The following is an 18,316-nucleotide window of genomic DNA, read 5'->3' on the forward strand; positions in this document are numbered from 1 at the left end:
TGAAAATATCTTCACTGCTCTAGGGAGATGAGTGATCCCTTTGGAACTGTTTTTTGGAACGGTGAACTAATGAATCACCAACAGCTTTAGACAAAATGTATTGCAACACAGCACGGAGTGCTGCAGAACTGAAGGAAATCTGTTTACAGTGCTTCAGCAGACACTTGAAATCAAGATGCTCGAGAAGGATGAGGCTGTTAAGAGAGAGGCAAAGCTTCAAATGCTGTGAGCCCAGTAACTGATACTGCGGCCAGCAGCTGTTCCCCGGTACCGGGGTGGGCTGACGCCAGGTGCGGTGGCCAAGCCGCAGCTCGAGAAGGGTCTCCACATGGAAAATGGGCAAAGGACAAAGCAAGAAACAACCACCTTCTCCCCAGTCTGCTGGTGCATGTGTTCAATGCCAAGGACAGAAATCAGAAATTACTTCTGTCATTCAGACACATTCGCTGCCCACACCCCCCTGTCAGCCACAGCTGGCTGCAAACCTTGTCAGTAAGATTTATACTATATTTGGTAATGGGACAAGGTTGACACCAGACTTTGTATTCAAGCCAAGAGTCAGCCTCATGCATGCGGCTGGTGGGAAAAGGCACTGCTTTACAGCTCAGATTCTTAATGAAGCAGTACAGTCTGAAAAGAAAGGCTGAAAAAATAAAATGAAATGAAAGTCCACACAGAGTTTGCTGGGCAAGGGGAAGGCCAAAGTTTGAAACCCTCTTCAACCTAAGTACACCCAAAGCCACAGCTCAAAGACAGCTCCCTGCCCTACTTTTATCCAGCCAAAGCAAAGCTGTTACACAAACAAGATGCTTTGGGCCAGAATAAGCAAAAAGGAGCTTAAATTTGAAGGGAACAGTTACAAGCTTGTCTGGGAAAGGCAGCAGGTTTGATGTACTAGCGCTGCTTATCCAGGGACTAATTACATATTTTACAGCAAAGAGTTACCAACTAAGGAAGCAAGGATCCCTTTATTGAAGGATGGTATCTACCTGTTAAGCTGAAGTCACACTTTCTCATCTCCCTCTGTTTTCAGGCTCTACAAGCACTCCACACCTCCCAACCCAGCAGCCTGCACAGCAAGAAGCTTTGCCAATAGAACTAAACAAAACCAGATTTGTTTACAGGTGCTAGGATAGCTAGCTGATCAGATAGTTCACTGATTCACAACAAATGTATGGAAGAAAGGCAAATTAAAGAAACACTGATTATTATGTAAGCGGATTGCTCAAGACTTGCTATTAATGAAATTCATGTAACCACAGCCACAGAAGGAGACTAGACAGTGAACCAAGAAATAAGAAAATGGGATGAGAAGGGAAAAATGTTTCTCCCTGATGCACTGGACTTGTCCAGCATATGACAAGCAGCAGGGTAGTACAAATAAATCAAGGAAGGGCTATTGTTTACAACTAAGCAGCTTCAGACCCATAAAAACATCCAAATTCCAATGCATAAACTGCAAAGCAGTTTTAGAAATACCAAAAATATTTCTAGCAATAAAAGATCAGAGCCCTACCCCAGGTGTTGTATAATCTTCCCTTCCTTCCACAAAGAGGTTTACGAGCAAAATTTACCCTGATCACTGTATTCAAAACCTACCCCCAGAGCTTGGCACAAAATTCTGCACACCACGTACATCTCATAGCTTACAGGCTGGGAGAGACGTACTGCGTGTACTTCCTCTGCTTTTAAAGCAAAGAAATACAGTCACAAATCAACAATAGTTTTACAAGGAAAAGGAGGGAGGATCTTCAGACCCCCTGACTCAGCCATGCTGCTAGTTAAAAAACCCCTCCAGCACTTGTGGGTTAACAAAGGGCTAGGCTGAACGCCATAGCAAGCCCACTGCAGCACTAACTCAACAGGGGTATTTACACCATAGAACACCCATGGAGTAACGCACTTTTTAAAGCTGCACACTCAGTATTCAGAGGTGGCATATTAAGAGAGTGCTATATCCAACTTAACCAAGGCTGTAGCTAGCTGAGGGTTTCAGTAGAAGGTTTTCACAGAGACCTGAGCCTTACTTCTGTATAGGTACTACTGATTTAAATTGACAGTTGAAGTGATACTTTACACTTGAAATACAGACTCTTGCCCATCAGGCAACTGAACCGAGACCAGCATGTCAATTATACAAGCACAGCTTAACAGTGAAGATTTTGGAATTCAGTAAATCTGAACTACAGGCCAATCCGTGAACTGGAGAACTCACAGTTGACTGGAACCTCTACTCCAATGTCTGGCCAACTCACACACGCTGTCCTGCGAACAGCAGGTCTCAGGCCTAGAAGTTTCTGTGCTACCCAGGCTCCCAAGGCAGAAATAAGAATTCTAGTTTGTTTGCAGTCATTAAACACATATAAGGAAAAACTGCAAAGTAACTATTTTCCTATTTTTGTTTCCTTTCCAGTGTTTTGAAAGGTCAAATGTATTTGCACTCTGCTGTGTTCTCTTCATCGGTGCTTAAACTCAAACACTGCCAAATGAATCATGAGTCAGGAAAACACCCCAGAAATAGTGTCAAAAGTAGACCCATTGTACAGGAATCATATGCTCAGTTGTCCAGGGATGGTTGTTCCTTTTTTAAGCACAGAAGAACCCGCAGAAAACTAACAGCTAGTTTGCAAATATGCCTGGAGTCAGGTTCTCTTTAATCTTTGCTCTTCAGCTGGCCTCAAAAACACACCAGAAAAATAAGAGAAAGGAGGTAAGTCAATGAAATTATAACTTAGCAAAAATGGTAAGGGAAATCACATGCTATCTGACAAGACTCTCATAAGCACTGGCCCATAATACGCATTTCAGCAAGACATTGCCTAGCTTTTCTTGGTATCCGGCTTGCTTCATATTTAGTGCTGGAAAGCCAAAACAGAATTGTCCTTCCCCTCCCAGGTTCTCTTGCCATTTCCTACCTATTTTGTCTGAGACGTACTTTCACCCGTACATAGTTAAAGTATGCTTGTGTTTCTCGGAGGATGTGTAGGAAACAACCTGGTACACACAAAGTAGCTTCAGACAGTTAAAGGAGTGACATGCAAACAGTTTTAAAAGAAACTGCAATGTGCCATCCTGCAATAAAGGCTGGTTTGGTCTCACACCTAATACCCAATTTGTCCTCTGTTCTCTCTTTCCCATTCCCTCCCCAGCCAACTAGTCAATTAGCAGTAAGTATCTCCTAAGTTTTATTTCATCTGTGCAGCAACGAGTTTCCCAAAGCATCAGTAGAATGGATTTAATGATCATGAACACAACAATGTCAAAGCAGAGAAATATTGTCCATTAAGAAATAAAGCAAATGACAATAAAAATGTCCAACCAAAACAAAGCGTAGAAGAGTTCTGTGGATGGGCAGCTAATGAATGTTGGAAACAGAGTTTCTGTGAAGAATTAAATTTTGTCCCTCTCATAAACCAACATGCTGATACACGTACAAACACGCATAAAACAGAATGCAAGTCCTCCTGTTTCTTGATGCCAGAAGCTTCAGATGCAGATATTAGCAAGAGTTCTGGATATGAGCGTCAGCCTAAACTATCAGGCAAGATGGCATGTAATTGAAGATGGGGAAATGAGCAGAATCGGACTAGATATGACACTTCATTCCTGTACACACCTGTTAAGTATATCACACATAAAAGGCTGCTTTCCAAATCCTAACAGCTGCAAAATTGATAGGACACTGAATACCATTTTTTCCCTGCCTTGGTTTTCCCTTCCACTTTTGTGCATTAAGATTTGCTCTTCTTTCTTGTATTCCTCAGTCAGCCAAGGAAAGGGACAAGAAATTCAGCAGCTACGTTGGAACATTTATTACTAAATAACTGTCCCAGCACTCCTGGCTCTAAGAGATCACCAACTTAAAACCATTAATGGAGCAGCCAAATTAAATTGCCTTTTTCACATGTAGATAGAACTACACTGTCTTAGAGGACTGACGGACAAAGCAGCAGTGTAACAAACATACCAAGAAATGCACAAGATTTGGGCCAGATATGCAAGCACTAACAGTACAATGCTTATAGTTTCCTACCACATTAAAGGTTACATTTTAACACTGTGCTAACTCAAGACAACTTGCAGATTACCTGGTAAAAATAACCAGGGACTATGTAAAATACTAAAAGAATGCAACACCTTAAGGGTGTCTGGTTTTCCTCATATTGCAGGAAAATCCCAATCTTCTCATCTATCACCAAAAGAAAAAAAATCTAAGCACCAAGAAAAGGGACAGACTTTCCAAAATGGCCCATAGAAGCCCATCTAAGAGAAGTAAAGTAATAAATATTCATCCTTGGCCCCACCACTAGAAGTTCTGGAAGAAAGTTCGAGTAGAAAAACTAAAAGCACTCAGACTATCTGAATTTTTGGGGGGTGATGAAGTGGAACAGAGAAAAAGCAATTTAAACAAGGAAATCACAGGAATACTGATGCTCCCAGTCAGCCTGGAGGGAAGGCAGGGAGAACCACTCCTGCTGTGCATGATTGCTTTTGCTTCCTTCATATCCCACATAGACTCCACAAACGCAGAACATCAACGAGTCATATGTCAAGAACAAGTTGGAAAAACTATTTAGTTCAGGTTCAACATGAGTTATGGCAGGCAACCAAGGCTGTTTGTATTTTAGCCAAAAGCTTTCAGGCACCCATAATCAATGTGTAGTTCCCATGCATAGCAAACAACAATTCCTGTGCTTATGTGCCTTTGACTTGTGAAGGAACAAAAGCTTTGAAAATTGTATTCTTGGGAAGCAAGTGTAAGGAGATCAAATCCTCATTTCAGAAGGATGTAACCTACAGGAAGAGGCAGCTGTTCCACAAAGTCAGAGATTAGCTTTCAATAGTCCATTCAAGTCTACAGATTCTCATGTTCTGGGCTTGTAACAAGTGGTCCATCTGTGTGTCATCATCCCCTCAAGAATTCAAACATTTAGGTGCATCTCACTAACAACAGCACTGCAGGACAGCAACACCACACTGACAGAACCTACAAAGAGGAGTGGAACTGCCATGGCCAGGCAGCTCATCTCCTGCCAGATGAGCCCAAGTTTTTGGTAGCTCTGCCTCCAATCTGAGGAAAGAAAGGAAGGTGGGAGCCTATACCAGTGAACAGACAGGGGAAATATTCTGCCATTGAGACTATGTCTCACATTGCAGTGGAAATCTCCAGCATCTGTCCCCTTCCTAAGCACTAGAAGCATCATTCATGGTTTGTTATCTACCCATCTTCTACCTCAAACTGTTTTGGTCTCAAATGCTACAAATATGGTGGTACTGCCAAGTCTCATAATCCTCCTCTGCTCCAACTGATCATTTTGCCAGCAGCCACCACAAACACCAGTTATAACCACATACACTCCATTTCCCCTATGCCCAAAAGGACTCTCTGCAGTTATGATTAGCTGACATTTCTTCTTCACTCCCTCTATATGCAAAACACTAGCTGTATAGAGATAGGCAGTTCTTTGGCAAATCGTAACTAATTATATTTTTGAAAGTTGAGCGACATTATTAAAATAGTACTACATACACCAGCTTCTGATTGGCTTAAAGACTGAATTTATTCTGGGCTCCCTCCAATCAGAATTAATCTTTCTATAGCACAATGAGCTGTCACTACTGAATCAACACCAGCAGCAGAAGTGACAGCAGCCTACATCATTACTCAACTAAGATAATAGAACTAAAGTCATTGAAACAGGCAGATGTTGGAGGCTGTCTCCCATTTCAGAATAATGTTCCTGTCGTAACTCAGCATTTATTTTAAGGAAGCAAGGATAAATTCATTACCATTTGCAGGGTGCTTGGATATAATAGTAATAGAAGCCATGTAAGCCTCCCAAAATGTACACAGCAGAAATGCACTTGGCATTGATACTAACCATCCTTCACCTCGATAACATGAAGCAGGGCAATGCAATCAATCCATGTCCACTGGAGACCTGCTCCCGTATTAGTGTAAGCAACACTGTTTTGCTACTGCAAACTCAGAAAACTGCAGTTGGGAGATGTGTAAGACCAGAAGTCGTTACCACAAGAGAAAAAAGTTCCATAATTTGTTCCCAGCATCCTTACCTTATTTCATGGTAAGATATCATATCCAAAATTATCATCTAAAGAGCTGCTGTTTTGCCAAATTGCAATACTCAATATCCTCACTGCACAGAACGCCACGCTTCTGCATTGATAACTAAACTGCATAGATCCAACGACTAAGGAAAACTGATGACATTTAAAACTGAAGATTGTATTCTTCTTTATCATTTTAAATTAGATCCTTTATTAAAAGGATTAGAAGAAAATAATTATTCCAGAAATAGAAGCAAATACCAGATCCTTATTTATTTCTGAACAAAGTGTAAATGGGCACAAAAAGGTGTACTTTCCATTACTGCTGGGATTTAATGACCATCCTTCCATCATCTTCCCACTGAATGATGTCTCCTGCAATGATATTGCCACATATTAAGGAAAGGTGATCAAATATGGGCCTAACTACTTTAGTGTTCAGGTCAGAGCTGTACACCAGTAAATTGATAGGATTATTGATATTCATAAATCAAGATTTATAGAGTTCAGAGTCCAGTTGTTTCAATAAGATAATGAATTATAAAAGCAAAAGACATTTTGGAGAAGAATAAAACCACTTAGCCTGACACACAATACAGCCTTCAGGTAGCGAGCTAGTACAAATGCCAAGAAATCAAAACTGATTTCTATGTATCATCCCATTTTAATTCAATTCTCCTTTATCTTTACCCACATTTTTCATTTTGCATTTCACCTGAATAAGGATGGCAGATAATATCCATGACTTCCTGGCATTTGCAAGACCAGTTATTTTATCTTGGCAGAAGGTCAAACTGAGCACCTTTTAATTTGGCCAGTTATCTAACTGTACCAAACACCTGAGATATCCATTCCTGCTTCATAGCACAGCTGGAGTTGCTCAGCTTCCTCTGACACAATGGGTTTAATGGGGAGGGAAATGCCCATCGGATTCTAACAGCTAATTCCATCTCCTTGCACTTTGAGAGCAAAGTACCAGATGCTCTGGATTTCCTGCTTTGTCAACTATAGAGCAGCACTATGTTCAGCTCTCACATTTTGATATAGCTGTTTGTTCTCTGGTAAAATGTGGTTCCTCAGGGAAAACAGAGGGTTGTCTCTGGAGAAATGACTAAATACACCTTGTTTGGCAGTATGGGAACTCAAAGCCAGTAAGTTTGTCTATGAGAAAAGGCAAGATCTGCACACGGTATTCTCTGTTCCCAGGCAGTTACCAACACTTGGCTCAAAGTTAAAAATGCAACAGACACACTTCAAAGACCATCTTACATCAAGAAAACTGTAATAGGCTGGGAAAGGGGCAACTTCACATGATTTTGCCACACACCCACCCCATCCTTCTATACTGTCTATACAAGCTACAAATCATACTCCCAATTCACACATGCTGGGATAAATCCCTAGGGGATCCAGACAAATTTACAGCTGCTTAGAATTTCTGCCTTTATACAACGACTTCATGGGCAGCTGCCAGCTTTTATTTTACTCCTATGGGTTTAAAATCCCCCACGTTTGACTCCAAGACTCTTCTGTAAAGACAGTTTGCACAGATAGCCTTCTTGCAATTCCAAGTTATGCTAAGACAATGAAAAGAAATAGATTGACTATAAAGTAGATGAGCTGATTATCAGTGTGGTGTGTTGTAACATGCTTTTTTGTTCCACAGCAATCCAAACAAAACTCAATGCGCTAACAGTTTTATGGATTGATTTCAAACAGTTTGAGAAGTTAGTCATCCTCACTGTACCTCTGCCACAAGTGTGCTCCTGTCCCTGTAGCAGCCAGCCATCAATGTATGGAATCTGTACTTCCCCAGCTGAGTTTCCAGTCAAGCTCCCCAACTTACAGTAGCCTTAGCACACAAGTAGTAAAAGCTGAGAAAAGCTTACAGGTATAGATATGTCCAAGTAAGCACCTGTTATGTCATAAATTCAAGTTGTAAACCTGTGATATGTTCCACCTATATATGTATTTCTTTCCATACAGCCACATTGACAGTGCTGTGACAGCTTAATGATCTAGAACCTGTGGTTTTCAGCATTCTGAGTCCTTGTTACACACAAATACCACAAGGTCCATCTGCCACAGTCACTCATTTGCCAAAAACTCCTTCAAACCTTTAGAAACCCACTTTCTGTCTGTACTGCTATTAACACAGCCTTCATACACACAAGAATTATTTGCTCTTCATTATATACCAGACTGCAAAGTCCTTGGGAATGAAATATTAGCTTTATAGAAATATAAACATTACTAATAAGGAATTAGTTGTTCACAGCAGGAAAACGAGAAAGTTTAGACTGAGACAGCTATTATTAGGGGTTTGTGGGGTGTTTGTTGTTGTTGCTTTTGTTTTCTTTTTTGTTGGCGGTGGTTTTGTTTGTTTTTCAGTTTGAGGAGTAGAACCTCTATCAAATGGACTCTAAGGAACCTTAGGCAATAAAAACTAATTCATTCTGGAGAGCTGCATATGAGTGCCCAGTTTTGAGACACTTGAAAACTTGAAGGTGAATGTTCGTCTCCCTAAAAACAAGGCTCAAAGACACCAAATTAGACATCCATACAGGGATATTCATAGATATCAGGAGTTATTTAAACAACTTAATCAGCTTTTCCAAGTGGTTAGAGATACTGACAAACTGTTCTCACCTCACCCCATTTTTAATAGCTCATGTTTGTTTTAGTCTGTTCTTAGAACTGTTTTAACCAGCTCCACCAAACCAAATCTTACATTCCTCCTTTTTTCTTTAGCCAAGAAAATTAATGGTGTGAAACAGCAGAATATTAGATAAGTTAGCAATGGAATGAGTTCCCTTCATACAAACCAGTAAGGCTTTCAAATAAATAGATTCTTATGTTTGACAGAGAATACAGTCCACATCACAACACTTAAAAAAAAAAAAAAAAAGGCAGTGGGCAAGTTTCCAAGACCTTTGAATAATGAAACAGTGGTTAATAAAGCAAGCCTTATTTTTCACTCCTCTTTGGCATTTAATAACCTACTGATTTGTACACACCAACATCGTGCGAGCTGCAAGACACATGAAGTGACAGAAAAACCACAGTGTCCCATCTGGGCTGGTCCCATCCATCTGGTGATTAGGGCAGGGCACAGTGCAACCATATGGCCATGATCAAGAACCCACTAATATCATCCAGAGTTAACTGGCAAGAGCTATGGCTCACTTAGTCTCCTAAGGATGATAAATCCCTCTCATTCTGTCTCCCCTCCCCAGTGGACATAGTAGATTTGTCTTTTTGCTTGCACAGATGAAGCCTTGCTGGTTACAATACTGGTGATACAGGAAAAAAAAAGTTTATTTTGTGCTCATATGTGTCAAAGACAGGCTGAAGAAGTTATTTCCATGAAAAATGAAAAAAACAAAAACAACCCACAAAACAAACAAAAAAAACCCAAAGCACACACATAACACCATCAACCCCACATTTCTGCCTTGAGTCCCAAGGGAACTCTGAAACCAGAGGCCAAAATCCTGACACAACACATTGGTAAAACTGATCAGCTGCTGATGATTAGAGATGTGGCTCCAGCAGCCATGCAGGAAGAAGAGAACAGTAACAGCTCTGTTATCCAGCTTGTCCTTACATATTAATAGAATGGGAAGAGCCTACTTAGCCAACAGTGAACAGGAAGAAAACAAAAGGCAGAACTTCGTGTCTTCTTGAACAGACACCACTGTTATTATCTACATAGTTCTAATAGTTCCTGTTGTGCTGGCCTACTGAGATATCTTTCAGAAATATTTCCTAGCTGAAAAAGTCACTAAAAATGAAGCCATTAACCCCCAACAGATCACAGAAAAGATATTACATGTGCTAGAAAAACCTTTTTTCTATTTTTGATCATCAGAAACCAGGTCCTAACATATTGCCTGAGCTACATCTTAAATTACAAGATAAAGTCTAAAGCTGTACACAGCAAAGTGGGTTTGTGATGCCATAACTCCAGGAGCATTTTCATGACCAGTTTCCACTTGCTTGTTATAATAAATCCCCCTCGCTTAGCAGTAAGGAGTCTGGTCAGGTTGTGTGTAAGAATATCTTTAAAAGGTTACAGCTGTTACCCAGAGTCATACTAATTCACAAGGGGCCAACCTTCCCCCAAAGGCAACATTTAACAAATAGCACAGCACTGCTGGAATGGCTCTTGTGTTTTGGGAGACACCGTTGAATGAGATATCTAAGTGGCACATCTTTTTGACTGCATAACCAAAAACGATTGCCTGAAACTGCCAGGAGTAGGTGTCAGCCTGCTCACAAAATGCTCATCAGTACAAGTAATTACACATAATAATGGGCAATTGAGTTTCTGTAACATGCTCAAAGCATTTTTACAACTCAGATATAGCAGGAGATATAGGAGTTCTTCTCCAGACTTCTCAAATAATAAGCAGTCTTAAATAAAATAAGACCTACAGCAACAAGATACAACATGGAAATGCTTGATCAGAATTTGAACATAATCTTGAACATTATATCAAAAGTCTTTGTGTGAGCACCAGTCTTTCTTCCTGAGGCTGATAAATTTATTTTTCTTTTAATATATGGGTGCTGACTTAGAAGCTGTGAATGGAGCCCTCTTCTGGAGAAATTTGAAAAAATAAAAGCTTAAGAATGCAGCAGTCTGGGCTATGCATTTGGGGAAAGAGTTTTAGGACTGATTTTCTCTATTCACTGTAATGACAAGTCTATGAAATCTGTACTTTTTTTCCCCATTGACTTAGTTGCACCCCAGTGGAACATGACAGTTACTGTTAAAGCTATCAAAAAATGTTTGGTTTTTCCCCTCCTCTTGTAAGTTTTACTCACAAATTTTATATTGATTCATCTGTTTGCATGAAATGTGTAACATACAAAAGCAAGCCTGTGAAGGACTTTTGTTATTAAAAAAAAAATACTTTGTATATAGGCCTTAGAAAATATCCTTTGGGGAAAAAACCCAAATCCTACCCGAATTTGATTGATTTAAAAATCTGTATTTACTCCTTACTGTACACTGAACTGCACAAGCTACCAGAGTACACTTAGTTTTTATTGTCAGCTTCAGATCAATAAAGCTGTATAAATAACTTTCATAGTTCTAAAGGTGATCCTGAATTAGAGAATTACGTGAAACATATCTTCCTCAGCTATTCCAGCTGATGTTCTGTTTACCTCTTGGTGAACACAGGGCAAGCAGTTGGTAGTAGTATAGACTAAATCTTTGCAAAGGAAAAAATACATTTATTGCCCACCTGTTTACCACAACTTTTACGAACACACTTAATGGGCTGAAGAAGCAATTCCCCATCCTTTTAATGCCTCAAAAGGTAATCTTTTTTATATTTAACAAATGCAGTCAAATTAAATGCAGACCAAGAAAACACAAAACTCAAGTTCCCAGGTTTTAGAAATGATCTTTTAATTAAAACCTTTTCTCTGTTCATGTCCTTATGAACATAAGAATTTCCTCAAACTTTTTTCTACACTGTAAACTTTGCTATCACTACTTTGAAGTGAAGTTATCACCATCTTCTGCTTCCACGTGAAGTACTGCACTATTAGATTGTTATTGCTTAGAAGTCATCAAAATTGTGCTTCGGAGGTTCCACTAGCATTGTATTATATGAAGCATTATTGCTACTGCTAAGGGAGGGGGGAAAAAAAAAAAAAGAAAACTTACCAAAAAAAATCCCAAAATGTGTTACAACCACTACACAGCCAGATGGCTGCATTTGTTTAATATGTTGTTTCTCGCATTTGTCTGTTTACTTTTCCTGTCACATGAAAGTTGTGCATGTGGTGTGTCAAAGAGAAAAGCCAAACAGCATTTCAGCAATTCCCTTTTCCTTCCTGAGCATGATATCACCTTCAGTTCACACTTCAACCTACCAATACTCAACCACCTTGTACCTGAAGATAGATTTATGTATGCTTCCTTAATATAGTGTAATTCATTCCTTAATTTATTAACTCTTAGCCATGATCTATAAAGTAAACTTGGAGCTGTGTTAAATCACCAGGTAGAGACATTGCCAGTTAAAGCTGGATATGCTAATAAAGAAGGGGGCTGTGCAGTTTATGCACTTAAACATAATACTAAAGCACCACAAGCTCAGCCCTGCAGTATATGCCTTGAACTCAGCCCAGCAAGAGAAGAAACTCTGAAGTATTACTGGAAGTCATCCGTAAAGTGCACAGTTTTCAAAATCAGGTGTTCTGCACCTTGTCAGATTTTAAGTAGTTACTGATGTTAAACAAGTGCCAGCTCTGTGGTTTAATGGGCCTCAGAAGTCTGTCCTCCTGTATCATACACATACTGTTCTCCCTACAAGGGACTGCTAAAGAAAATCCAAACTCAAGCTGATTAATTCAGTACTGTGCTAAAGAAGATAGACAAAAAAAAAAAAAAAAAGGACAGAAAACACAGAGAAAGCCAAGCAAACTCCAGTCCAGATGGCAGGGCTCAAGCCCAATGTAGCACCAGCTCACTATATCCCCAGGTTACCTTCACACCGCCTCTGCCCTCTCCCCACAGCCCCTCTGCTCCCTCGGCATTGCCCAGGCTGGATCTCAGCCCACTTGGACAGCTTCTCCCCAGGAACCCTTTGGGCATCCCCAACCCACCGGAGAGCCTCTCAGTGTGTATCCCCAGCACATGCTGCTCTGGCTTCTCCAACCCATCCATGGGTGCACTGGGGCACCAAACCTATGGCCCAAAGCAGCTGCTTTCATTCCTTACATGCCCTAAAGCAGGATTGTTATCCCGAACCCACCCAAATGCCTTCGTGCTTGCTCATGAGTCTCCAGTCACCGATTCTGCCACTGTCCCATAGCTTCAGCCACCCACTCCCGTGCTTTTACTCCTTATAAGAAGTTAAACGAGGACCCAAATATCCCACCCTTGATCCACAACACATGTGCATTCAGTTCACCCTACTGCTTCCTACTTACACACTCTTGATATGTCTCCTCTCAGCAATGAGCCTCTCCCAACAGCGATCCCTCACCATTTTTCTCCTTATCACCCTATTTTAAAAAAGCAGACTGGAGATTGCAATTATAAATACAAGTTCACAGACTCAGCGTCCCAAGCACTAGTTTGACGCTGTAAAAACCTACCAGCCCCTCAAGGGTTAACAAACCCACTCGATCGCAGGTCAAAAAGGAATTAACTTTTATCTCTACCCAGTGCACGGGATGCCAGCGCCACTGTCACTTAATGCAAGAGTTTACAGAGCTCCTGAGACAAAAAAAAAAAAAAACAAAGAAATGCATTTAAACCGAACAACAACAAAGGATTTTCAGACCCCCCAAGAGCTTCCAAAAAGTGAGCCCTGCAACAGCAGCAAGAGGAAAAGATCAAGCAGAAGGTACCGAGAAGTCCGAGCCCAGCGAGTCCCTTTGTGTGACAGACAGCAGCAGCAGCCGCCGGGGCTCCAGAGATCCAAGGCTAGTGTTTTTTCCTCTGCTTTCTGGCAGAGGGGGATCTATTACATTTAATAAGAGAAATGCTACACAGCAAGTCGCTAACAGAGTATTACACATCTATCAGGAGAGTACAGGGAAGGGAACCTTTTGCAAGGTCTGATTTTATTTTTCCTCCATATTCCCCCCTCTTTTTTTGTTCCCCCTATTTTTTTTTTCAAAAGGTCAATAAATAACGTGAGCTGCCTATAACACCCTACTACCCGGCAAAAGCCACAGAGGAAAAAGGCAAATCAAAGTTGCAGCATTTGATATGACAGAAAATACTGCTGCTGCAGCTGCTACCGAGACACTCGAAAGATTCCCCCCAGCCACCCTTACTGAAGGGAGACAAAAAATGCTGTATATCACACAGCAAATTTGTTGTAATTGTAAATCAAGAAACTACGAGATTCTACATTCCTAGCAACTGGCTTAGAGCAGAGATCTTGCATCTTTCAACAGCAATTCAAGCAGTGTTTAATTAGAAACCAAACGTGGATTACAAACACTTTCAAATCCAAACACAAGAGAAGGAAAATGAAACAAAGCAAGGAAAACACACACATTTCTTACCTGGGACAGCAGAAAGGACAGAGTAAGTTGAGTTTTGTGCTGCATTTTGCCAGACTAGAAGGTACCAGAGGCTTTTTCATTCATGCACTCGGCTGCACTGAGCATATTTTCACTGTGAAACAGCCTTTGAGAAGAGACTCTGCCTTGAGAGCCAGCCAACTTCCCAAATAGATCAGCAGCATCATCACTAAAGCATTGGATAGAGTCTGATGACCAGAACCAATGGCTTTACAAGGATGATTTCTTCACAAAGCATCCCCATTTTGCATCACACATATTGGGCAAGCACCTCTCACAAACACAGCACCTTCAGAAAGCATTTTCCTTTGGTGTATTTCTGTGTTTAGTTTCAGTCTAACAAATCATGCCTTACAGATCTCAATAGTATTTCCCTTTTAGAGAATGGAATTGCACAGAGAGAAATAAGAGCAACTCTGAGCACCTCTGAAAAGAGATTCTCTTTATTAAAATGTTAATAAGGTATGCTTTATTTTTAATAAATCAAGAAAATGACCCCTGCAGTTGTAGTAACTTCCAAGCCTTAGAAGAACACAGTGAAATCTTTCAGTGCAGCAGAAATACAGATTATATTTTGTGTTTTCCTCCCAATCTCACAAATCATAACGAAGACAGATCAATTCTAGCCTGCAGAAACAATCCATCATAAGGCAATAGATTTTATTAACTGCTCAGGTAATGGCAGAACTGGCTTTTGATTCAATGAACTTGAATACAGGACAAAGTTTCAAAGGTGCATGCCCTTCAATTACAAAAAAAACTTCTCCTGTTTGGAAGAGGGAACCTGATGTTTCAAGACCCTGCTTTCTCTCTTGCAACCCAGCAGGCAGATGGACCAAAGATTACAAATGCCTTTGTCTGCATTTCCAGCTCCACCTCTCTTGCCACTCCCCATTATCACAACAGTTCAATCCTTTTTTTTTTTTTTTTTTTTTTTTTTTGACTTGTCTTCTTGCAGCTGCCAGGGCTATTTAGCAGTTCCCTTCTCCCATTTTCACTAGGGTCCAAATTCTCCTCAGCTCTCACGGCTCATGCTTCTCCCTTGCTTGTTCATTAATCAGCTGCCACCACTCTCTGCTTTGCCCCACCACAGGTAGCTGCTGCACCAGTAGAGATGAGCAGGAACACGGGGAGGGGAAGGCAGATACAAAGGGATGTGCATTCAAAGGAGCTGCCAATAACTTTGAGTTCCTCGGCATCAACAGGAGCATCCTGCTGTGAATAAAGTGGTTTGATGGCTTCCCCAACTGCTGCTGCTCACAGCTCACATCTTCCTTTACTTACATAACAGACCAAAACTGAGGGAAAACACAGTCCTTCCAAGTCCAAGCCCTAACACGCAGCAACAACTCTGCTCCAGTACCTTCATCACAGAAGAGTAAATTCATACTTGAGATAGATCAGAATTCAAACCAAACCCAGGACAGGCTACCAGGAGCAATAATAATGCTCTATGTAACTGCAAAAGTTTCACCAATTATACATTAAAAAACAAAACAAACAAAAAGTAGGTTGCTTTCTTTTTCACTCTTCTTTTCAAGCAGGAAGCCAGCTCAGCAGGGTAAACACAAAAAAAACCCCCAAAACAAACCAACCACACAAACCCCAACAAACCACCAAAGACAACCTGGAGCTCTCCATGATTAAAAACAAGGGAACAACCATCTTCTATTGCTCTTTCATGGTCCCAGCTTTCCACCAAGTGCAAATCTCGGCCTCAAAAGGAGCAGCTCAGAAGTTTATAAATAATGCTGTGGGGTTTTCATAAGGCACAGTCTTTGGGGGGAAGCACTGGGGTTTGGCTAGTTTCCTTAAACCCCACAAACAGGGGTCAAAGAGCTGAGCAATTTACCAGACCAACCAGAAGTAGGTGGTGGCTGAAAGAAACAAAAGCATATCTGCATCCTGTTCCACAGGAAAGGGACTCCTTTAGGAAAAAAAAAAAAAAAAAAAAAAGGTAATGGGGTAGATGATTCACTACACGATAATGCTTGCAGAAACATGAGAGTTGAGCCAATGTGAGCAATTAACTTCTGCACAAGACACAGTATGGCTAAGAGGCCACCCCACAGAGAGGGATGAGGAGTTTGAGGTGTTCCCAGGCCCTCAGAGCAATGCTGGACCTGCTGCCATGGCCACCCCAGCAAAGCTCAGGCCTCCAGCCCTTTACAGCCAAGGGCAACCACATACCACAGCCATTTGTCTCCAGAAACAGCAACTACCCTCCAATAACGGCTTAAAAAACCCCAATGTTTTTATTTAAAAACAAATAAACATAGAAATTAACAAAGCTTTACCTCCAAGCCACACAGCCTGTCCCTCCTGCTGCAGCCTGTGCCTTGGTCCCCTGCTAACAACTACTCCTCTCCCACCCCACGAGGGGTAATTAACCACTCCTGGCAGGCTAATTAACAGCTCCCAGGGTTTAACCCTTCACAGGTTGTTGCCAGCCCAGCTTGGTGCACCTGTATGAGGGCAGCTCACTCACACAGGGTCTGGCTGCCTTTGGGAAATGACGAAGTAAAATCGGGCACACAGAGGCCCTGGGTGCTGAGGGGTGGTTAACTGGGTTTAACTGGGCTCTCGAGCGCGGAAGGTGGGCAGCTGCTGCAAATCAGCCCCTAAAGCTCATGACCAGGGTTTAGTCCCTTGCAGGTAGTCTCCCAGCAGGGCTGTGTCTTCTGATGTCAGCAGTGGAGTCTGCTCTGCTAATTAGATTATTAATGGAAAGTGAGTAGGTTATTAATTAGAAATTAAGAGTTGGTTCCTCAGTCCTTCTCAGCCTTAGGTGACAGAAGGAAGTTCAAACTCTGTAAAATATCTCTGAGGAGCAGCCTGGGAGGCAAGGCTGCAGCTGATAGAAGATGGTTGCTCTCTAATCCTCCCCTTCAAGCAATTTTCCTGCAAAAATGAAACATGAAGTTGTGGGGCCATAGAGTGACAGCGACAGAAATAACAGCCTTAGTTTTAGGTCACAGTCAGAGAAGAGGCTGCAAGGCTCAGGCCTTCCATTTTAGGGTAATTTGTGCTTCTCTCACCTGCTGCCTGCTGATGTAAAGTGTGCAGTGAGTTTAGGCAATGACTGAGAGGGGTTTTGGTTTGTGAGCAAAGAAAGTTCCTGCTGAGACCTTTTCTAGATCCAAGCGTACGTTAACTGATGGATGTAATGTGCTCTGCAGTCTTTAGACGCAAGTTGTCATGATTTTCACTTACAAAATTTTGCACAACTTGACACCTCAGCTCATTCTCCATGACATACTCTGGCAATAGAGGCCAATGCTGAGCTGAGGCTAATATGAAGAGTATTAATTGCCTGCAAGACGTAAGGTGTTGTCAGAGATAGACCCATTAGCAGATGAGGGAGTGACTGCACACTGCCAGAAATGCCTTTTGACCTTTGGAAGATTTGCCCTGGCTGTTTTGTAAAAGCTGAGGATTAGCTGCTATGAATCTATCAGAAGAACAAGGGAAGTTTAATTTCACATTAGAGTGAGTCACATAAGAAAGCTGGATGCGAGAGGGACTAAATTTCCCCTACCATAGTACTGGCAATCTATATACTCCTGGCTGATACACTACACTGCAGTTTCTACCTCCTTCAAGCCCAGAAAAGGACTTTAGCTTTGGGCAGCAACTGGGGGTGTATGAGTTTGAGTGACAAGTCCCTAGGACAGAAGGAACAAAAAGGGCACACCCTTAATATGGGAGCATAATGCAGTCCAAGACAACTCAGTCCTCATCAGATCAGCATCTGCCCCTAAAGGACAGGTAGAGTTGAATTTCTTTAGGGCAGACAGACCAAGTGCTTAGTGGAACAGAAATTCGGTCAAGCAAACTGATCCTTGGTTTAGCTGCAGCATATCTGACATTGTCCTTGTTGTTAGGAAAAAGCCATGCAGGTTAGGGCTTTCTGAAATCCCACTGGGTTCACTCCAAGAACTGCCAGAGAACAGAAGGTGAGCCTGACCTGCTGTGTCTGACAGGTTTGGCACATCACCCTCCTGCCATGCCTGCAGAGCCATCACCGCTTTGTGAGGATAAGAAGTTGTCGTAAATGTACCTGGCTAGAGCTGGAATCTGTAGCAGGAGTGAAATCCCATCTTCCTGCCTGAGGTTCTCCAGCAGAAAGAAATGAAGTAACCGGCTGCAAGAATGTTTTATTCTGGAGGACAGAAGACTGCAATCG

At 41.6% G+C, this 18,316-nt stretch overlaps 1 protein-coding gene across 4 annotated transcripts in view; it reads right to left on the reverse strand.

Moving 5' to 3' along the window:
* CDH13 (cadherin 13) overlaps window positions 1-14,246 on the reverse strand; it is a gene marked incomplete at its 3' end in the record, with an annotated part of 467,396 nt that extends 453,150 nt beyond the window's left edge. The window contains exon 1 of one of the 4 annotated variants that reach the window (XM_082062395.1): window positions 14,113-14,205. Coding sequence is in view for 3 of the 4 variants with exons in the window: in XM_082062394.1 (XP_081918520.1) it covers window positions 14,104-14,157 (54 nt within the window). Of the gene's footprint in view, window positions 1-14,103 lie in introns of all 4 variants that reach the window. The other 3 variants (XM_082062394.1, XM_082062396.1, XM_082062393.1) reach the window with 3 other exon arrangements.
* Between the last annotated feature and the right edge of the window lie 4,070 nt (window positions 14,247-18,316).

Source organism: Streptopelia decaocto, assembly GCF_964273445.1.
Source record: "Streptopelia decaocto genome assembly, chromosome: 11".
Lineage (NCBI taxonomy): Eukaryota > Metazoa > Chordata > Aves > Columbiformes > Columbidae > Streptopelia > Streptopelia decaocto.